Source organism: Idiotropiscis lumnitzeri, chromosome 2 (genome assembly GCF_059441095.1).
Source record: "Idiotropiscis lumnitzeri isolate Australia: NSW breed Sydney's pygmy pipehorse chromosome 2, RoL_Ilum_1.0, whole genome shotgun sequence".
NCBI lineage: Eukaryota > Metazoa > Chordata > Actinopteri > Syngnathiformes > Syngnathidae > Idiotropiscis > Idiotropiscis lumnitzeri.
The window spans coordinates 693,112-700,079 of record NC_142392.1 but is presented as its reverse complement, the minus strand read 5'-3'; the positions used below and the strand labels follow the sequence as shown (position 1 = coordinate 700,079).

The 6,968-nt window shown below is 43.5% G+C and overlaps 2 protein-coding genes across 4 annotated transcripts; both read right to left on the bottom strand.

Annotated features, from left to right (window-relative positions):
- Positions 1-1,208: 1,208 nt before the first annotated feature.
- atp5f1c (ATP synthase F1 subunit gamma) lies at positions 1,209-4,103 on the bottom strand. 3 transcript variants are annotated; one of them, XM_088287797.1, is made up of 10 exons: positions 3,973-4,103; positions 3,461-3,495; positions 3,014-3,145; positions 2,727-2,934; positions 2,507-2,650; positions 2,157-2,221; positions 1,858-2,013; positions 1,576-1,672; positions 1,470-1,488; positions 1,209-1,328 (listed from the first exon to the last, which is right to left on the bottom strand). In XM_088287797.1, the coding sequence occupies exons 1-9, from the start codon at positions 4,011-4,013 to the stop codon at positions 1,482-1,484; spliced, it is 885 nt and encodes a 294-aa protein (XP_088143923.1). In that variant the 5' UTR covers positions 4,014-4,103; the 3' UTR covers positions 1,209-1,328; positions 1,470-1,481. The 3 variants fall into 3 exon arrangements, with proteins under 3 accessions (XP_088143923.1, XP_088143925.1, XP_088143926.1); XM_088287799.1 differs by lacking the exon at positions 1,470-1,488; XM_088287800.1 differs by lacking the exons at positions 1,209-1,328; positions 1,470-1,488 and having other exon boundaries at positions 1,572-1,672.
- Positions 4,104-4,713: 610 nt separating this feature from the next.
- Positions 4,714-6,770, bottom strand: echdc3 (enoyl CoA hydratase domain containing 3). The gene is made up of 6 exons (XM_088288190.1): positions 6,573-6,770; positions 6,193-6,314; positions 5,999-6,096; positions 5,730-5,930; positions 5,451-5,629; positions 4,714-5,368 (listed from the first exon to the last, which is right to left on the bottom strand). The coding sequence occupies exons 1-6, from the start codon at positions 6,716-6,718 to the stop codon at positions 5,215-5,217; spliced, it is 900 nt and encodes a 299-aa protein (XP_088144316.1). The 5' UTR covers positions 6,719-6,770; the 3' UTR covers positions 4,714-5,214.
- Between the last annotated feature and the right edge of the window lie 198 nt (positions 6,771-6,968).

Below are 6,968 nucleotides of genomic sequence, written 5' to 3'. Positions count from 1 at the left end.
ACCTAGTTTTGAAAACGAAATTTGAAATATTTTGGATTGAACTCGCCAACATTTCAGATTTAATGAAAATCGATTGATCGATGTATGATGACTCAATGGAAAGAATATCCGATAAATCATTTTATTTCCTTTTGACGGTACAAAATAAAGTCAGAATGCAAACCAGAAAGTTCGGGGGGGAAAGAGGAGTTGTCAAGTTGATTAAGCAAACAAACCGGCACAGGTGTGCTTTGGAATGTAGCATATCGAGAGGAAGCACTTTTTCTTTTACTTTCTTTCCTACTTTCCTTCATTTCTTTTTCTTTCTTTTTTTAACAACCGCTTGAATGAGCTTTTATGCACGCAAAAGTTTGCAAAAGGCAAACCAGTGGAATCGTTTTTATTTTGTGAGCGCACAATAAATACACGAGGCCATTAGCTCAAATGCAAAATAAATGTGACAATTACGCAACATGATATCAACGTGCAATAAATTTCAACATTAAAGTCTAACTGAACATTTTACTCACTGACGTTGTGGGTCTTTGAGCTTGTGCACGCATTTCCTGTCTGAGAGCGCCACTCAGCGGCCAAAACTGGAACTGCATATTGGAAGACACTTGATTAGGAACATCTGAACGGCGCTATCACATACGTCAGATGTAACGAAAGTAACTTTTCTTTCTTCATGACAATAATTTTCATTTATGTACATTATTGTGATTTTACAAGTGTACTGACAACCGTTCGATTTTGTTTTTGAAATGACAACAATTACACTGTGCAGATGCAACTTCGTCCACAAATGTCAACCAAATAGTTTGGAGTTTATTATTCAATTTGCCGCTAAATGAGCAATACATTCAAATGCACGATGAACTATTTTACGCACATTTAAAGTAAGTATGTCCGGCCTTACTGCAATGAATATCACATTTTCAAAATAGACTCACTTTCAGTTTATTTTCAAACAAATAATCATAGGTTGCAGAATGAGCTGTGGAAGGGATATCGTTTTTAATCTTTAGAAATACATTTGCAATGTCAAAATGTAGTTGCTCCAAGATAATATTTCAATTTGAAAGGAAGGCAACAAGCACAATTAGTAAATGAACATCATTTTTACAGTGATTGATCTATTAGCTCATTTATATCACTCATCTAATTGGAGTCATCTTTCTCCATTGATTTTTTTTTTACTTGAAAGGAGAAAAAAAGCAAATTGAGCAGATGGTGTAAGTTCTTTATTCTCTGGGTATATTTTACAAACACAAGCATAAAGGTCACTAGACTTGTCTGCGTCACATTGAAACGTCCGTCTCGCCGTCTTGTCTCACCTCGTCGCTTACCTGCAAAGAAAGAACACATCATTTAAAAAACAAAGCAAAATGAAAAAAAAAACAGTCGGGAGTTATACTAGAGTGCTGGCGAAAGCAGAAGCTAACCAACTCCAAACACATTGATGGGCATCTAAATGTCTACCAGGTTACCTCCTGCAAGGCTCAATTCCTGAATTCGGCACCGAGCAGCAGATGGATGCAAATCGATTAGAACGTTTCGAGGATGATAACAACAATGACGCAGACCAACACTTACAGAGCGGCGGCTCCGGAAATGATCTCGATGAGCTCTTTGGTGATGACGGCCTGTCGGGTGCGGTTGAAGGTCAGGGTGAGCTTGTCAATCATCTCAGCTGGTGATCAGGTGCACAAAAAAAAAAAAAAAACACACACAACAAAAAGAATCAGTCACAATCTAGCCGAGCTCCTCCATATATGTTGCACATGGCCGCGGCATCCAAATGCAACTTTGTGAGACTCCAACTAAAAGGACAAGGTAGGTCTCATTTTTGGGGGCGTGTCGTTTTGTTCGGCTTACAAGCGTTCTTGCTGGCGCTGTCCATGGCCGTCATCCTGGCGCTCTGCTCGCTGGTGGACGACTCTCGCAGCGCCAGGTAGATGATGTTGACCATGGCGAACTCTTGGTAGCTCCTCAGCACGTCGGCGTCGATGTCGTCGTACACGCCCATGGTCTCTGCGATTGTCAGCATCGCAACGTTTTAAGGCAGTGGTCCCCGACCTTTATGCGGCCGCGGACCGCTTCATACAAGTCCGTAACGTTTGCTGACCGCCAAGCGCTTGGGGATCACCGCTTTATGGGATGGCCGAAGACCTCACCTGCGTTAGCGACCACGTCGGTGGAGAAGAGGGGCTTCTGGTCCGTCTTGTAGGAGATGACAGACCTGCGTGAGGAAAATGTTCAGGACAGTCAACGGTGGCTTGCAACATGAACTTTTCAGAACACTGCAATGAAAGGAACATTTTGAAAGAAAGAAACACTTTTTTTTTCAGGAACAAAATCTAATATGCTTTATTAATATTAATGCATACAATGTTTAGGCAAAAAAAAATGCAACATTGAATGAAAAAAAAAATACTAATAAAAAAACATTTTTAATGGAAAAATAGGAATTGTATTGCTTTTTGAACACATGTATACAGCAGGAGAACGGCAAAGAGTTGTCGACCTGAAATGGTTGTAGATGACGGCTCCCTGGTCAAATTCATAGCCCGAGTTGAGCAGCTCACTGGCGATGATGGAGGCATCCCCAAAAGTGGGGGGCTTGCGGCCCACCTCCTTGCAGTTGAGCATGATGTGCTTCCCGTGAGTTCTGACGAGAGAGAGAGAGGGAAAAAAACATTTGTGAGATGGTGCGGCATGCCGGCCGGCCCGACGGCGGGGCGTACCTGTGCAGCAGGCCTCTCAATTTGTCGCCCACGTTGACCACCATCACCTCCTTGCCGCTGCCCGTCAGGTTGGCGATCTTGTTCTTGATGGTCTTGGCCACGCCCGAGTGGATGGCGCCGCACAGTCCACGGTCGGACGTCACGCCGATGATCAGGTGCTTGGCCGCTGTGTCCTCGGGCGCCTTGATCTCGGCCTTCTCGTACAGCGCTGCAGGACAAACCAGAGGAGTCCATCATTTTGAGTCTTTTTCTAGGCCGAGCAGGGACGCACATCGACGTCTACGTACACAGGGCTCCGGTGCCATAGACTCGAGCGGGCTTCAGTTGCCGCTCAGCCCGAGCGTACTTGGCTGCTGCCACCATTTTCATGGACTTGGTGATCTTCTGGATGTTCTTGATGGACTTCAGGCGGATGGTGACTACACACAGTTGGACACACGCTTAGTTCAGGGATCACCAAGTGACATTAGCCATTGGTCCAAAAAGTCTCTTATTCATCACCAGTTTCATTTCAGCCAATGAGGAGAACTTCCAAAATAATTATCCACATAAGAGAAACCATGAGTCATGAATATGCAGGAAATATGTCTTTCAGGGACATTTTTTTCTAAAAATAGAATTTCTTACTCTGAACTGGAAAATGAAAAATATGAAGCACTGCATTAATTGATCTTGACATGTAGTGTGTTATTCATCATTGAGTTGAATGTTGTGAGGGTGAGAAGTGAACTTACTGTCCTTCAAAGTCGCCATATTCCTGATCTGCCCACTGTAAAAGCAAACACACATGAATGCAACTTATGCACATTATCAACGTTGTATCGTGCACAAACACGTGCACGGTTTCCATTTCAAATCAAAATGTCGCAAAGCTTTTGCGGAACACTTAGCGCAAATATGTGCTAACGCTGCAGAAAAAATAAATAGTAGCTCAGCGATTAGTCTTAAAACCGTTTAGTGATGTGTAGGAGGAAAGTGTTGCAGCATTCTTTTTATTATTATGCTGATGATCCTCATGATAATGTCAATGTCACCGGCTTATTTAGCATTAGCCGCGTAGCCGCTGTCATTCATTAGCCGCGGCCTTCACGTTAGCACGTCCTTTAGCTTCCAAAGATTTTGATTGCAGGCAAAACGTTTCACGCCAAACGTGAACATACAGCCTGATACGCACTTGGAGACAAAACATAAGACAACACGACATGACCGAGTGAGAAAAGAGCGCAAGAGTGTGACTTTTCGTTACCATTGTGGGGAGAACACCAAGGCGCTGGTCCTAGCCAACATGTTCACTCCGATCAAGGTCAGACGGCAGCACTGCGCATGCGCAGAATCAAGTGAAACGCATCGATCGAAGAGGCCTTCACTGACTCGCAAGAAAAATCGTATAAAAGCGTCCCCCTCCTCTTTTTTCCTTTTCCACAAGCACAGCAAAAAACAAACAAACTGGCATCTCGAGTACCACCATAATGATTAATAATAAGATAAAGTAAAAGTAAAGTGTTCAGAAAAAATGAGAAAGGCATTTTGTTCCTGAATTGTATACTTTAATTTCACAGTAAACCACGTTACTCTGAGCCCAGTCTGAACATTGACTATAAATTAGACAAAAATCGTGGCTAAATTCCACGTACCCCCCACCCCCCCCCCCCAAAAAAAAAAAAATTGAAAGCAAATGTATTACTGTTACTGCAACTGAATTGTGCTAAGAAACAAGTACCTTACTTGAAAAGAACAGTTAAATAACTGCAAATTTTAAAAAACAATGTACAGGCGGTATGCATAGCTATAGACTTCATTCTTATTTTTTTGGTTGAAGTTCATGGTTTAAAAGTCGTCAATTTTATTTGTATTTACATCAGTGATTCTTTTGCGTATCACAAGTGATACTCGTAGTTTAAAAAATACTATTAAAGCCCGTTCTTCACTTTTCTCAGGCATTTCACGCAGCCAGAAAATGAAAGCGCACGCTGAATTTGCAAGATCATTCACACATATAAAGGATTTTTATTTACATTTTATATGATTTGTTAAATTCCATCCAACACAGTATATCAAAAAAGCCTTGCGTTGTAGAGTATCCACAATTCCACTTCAGTCCAGAAGGTGGCAGTAATGCACCTGAACTCAAGTTGCAGATTGCCATTCAAATTAAACAAGAAGAACAACTATTTGATTGAGGTGGCACAGTGGACAAGTATTCAGCGCGTCTGCTTCACAGTTCTGAAATCTGTGCTTCAAATCCTGTCTCCTTAAAATCTGTGCGCGTTGCATATTCTCAATTTGGTATATTTTATTTACATTGGTAATGTGCACAGCCAGCATCGCCTTGGAATTCATGTGGCATGACGCAACTATAAAACGCATCATTCTTTTGCTTTATTAGTCCAGTCTACAATTCTGCATATTCACAATGCAGTACTATAAGGCACACAGATTCAGGATCAGTTGATGATATCAATCAGAACGCCACGTCGACCAGCGTGCATCAGTCGTGGACGTTTTCTGCTTGATGGCTCCACACCGGCTTGCGTTTCTCGATGAAGGCTCGTATTCCCTCCTGGCCATCTCTCAGAGCGAGGTTGTCCACCATCACCTTGGAGGCGGTGGCGTACGCTGCATCGCGACCTTGGGACATTTGTCTTGGGGGAAGAAAGACACAAGAGACTTTACATCGGTGAAGCAAATGTGCCGACGTCATCCTTCAAGTATCGCGGCACGCACCTCTGGAAGGTGGCCTTACCAAGGGCCACCACGGGGCGGCTGGCCCCACACACGCGCTGGGCGATGGCTAACGTTTCCGCTTCCAACCGCTCTTCCGGAACAACCTTACTGAGCAGCCCGTGGAGAAGAGCTTCATGAGCTGAGATTGGAGTGCCTGTGAAAAGCATCTCCATGGCGAGCTGCCAGGCACAAATCACACGTGCAAGACATACAAGACATTTACAATCCCATTATTTTTTTTCCTAACAGTCCTGTCCGTTGCCTGTCGGTGGTTGGCACCTTCCTGGGCACGGCTCGGCCGATGGCCACGGCCGGTGTGGAGCAGAAGAGCCCCACGTTGACTCCAGGGGTGGCGAAAGTGGACTTGTCGGACGCCAGGGCCATGTCGCAGCTGGCCACCAGCTGACAGCCCGCCGCCGTGGCCATGCCGTTCACCATGGCGATAACGGGGACCGGGACATCTTGTATCAGAGTCATAACCTGGCCCCACAGTAAACACCTCAACAAATACAGTCAATAAATAAAGATAGATAAGTAACGTGACTAACCTGTGCACACGTGTGAAATACACGCGTGTGATACGCTCGACCTTGGGCTGAGGTCAGCTCCTTCAAGTCGTGGCCAGAGGAAAATACGGGACCTTCAGCTAACATGTACGCAAATACATACCAACTTTAAACAAACTCATAACATCGAAAAAAGCCGAAACAAGTGCCGAACTGCAAATATAATCACAGTATACCTGATATGATGATAACTCGAAGATCTGGGCTGTCCACATCAATTACGATGTCCTCTCGAAGAGACTCCAGCATGGACAGAGACAGAGCGTTCCTCTTTTTGGGATTGTTCAGGATTATTCTTCTACAAACATTCAGAACTAAAAAAGTTACATTTATTGACATCCAGTTATAACACACAGCTGGAGATCAAGGTCCCTGGATGTCTTCGTGCTGTACTAAAGTGTCCAAAAGTCACTTGAAAAGACAAAATACTTAACAAGATACACCGATTTCATGAGAAGACTTTAATAACATGTACCAGCTGTATCAAAGTTGACTGCGGTCGAAATGCGTCTGAAAAGTTTTGAAATGTCGTTCTTTTTTCAACCGAGTTCGTCACCTGATGCCGTTATCCTGCTTGCGCACAGTCAGTGGTTCCTGTGCTGGTTCCGTTCGGCCAGAGAAGAACCGGCGACCAGTGAGCGAACGTAAGCTGCTAAAATAGGTTGCGTTGCTGCAGAGTAACCGACGAACGGCAGCAGCCATGTTGGAGCCGTTGAAAAACAAACAACTCACCCGACACTTCCGGGTCGGTGACGTCACCTCGCAGCCAACGTCAAACATGCGCGACAACTGTATTTATTTTATGCAGTGATTTTGCAATGTAATTGTATGAATATAATCATTTCACTTATTTGTATATTTTATTCAGTGTATTGATAATAAAACCCCAACAAATTGAATAGTTGCAAGAAGTTAATTCAAATATTTTTATGAATTAAAAAATAAAATAAAA

Bases quoted from the DNA above. Each gene is read 5' to 3' on its own strand.
- atp5f1c (XM_088287797.1), bottom strand. From the start codon at position 4,013: ATGTTGGCTAGGACCAGCGCCTTGGTGTTCTCCCCACAATG. The intron at 3,496-3,972 runs GTAACGAAAAGT...TTGCTTTTACAG, and splicing joins TTGGTGTTCTCCCCACAATG to TGGGCAGATCAGGAATATGG. The intron at 2,935-3,013 runs GTACGTAGACGT...TTTGTCCTGCAG, and splicing joins CTATGGCACCGGAGCCCTGT to CGCTGTACGAGAAGGCCGAG.
- echdc3 (XM_088288190.1), bottom strand. From the start codon at position 6,718: ATGGCTGCTGCCGTTCGTCGGTTACTCTGCAGCAACGCAACCTATTTT. The intron at 6,097-6,192 runs GTATACTGTGAT...CGTACATGTTAG, and splicing joins TCGAGTTATCATCATATCAG to CTGAAGGTCCCGTATTTTCC. The intron at 5,931-5,998 runs GTTAGTCACGTT...CTGTGGGGCCAG, and splicing joins TATTTCACACGTGTGCACAG to GTTATGACTCTGATACAAGA.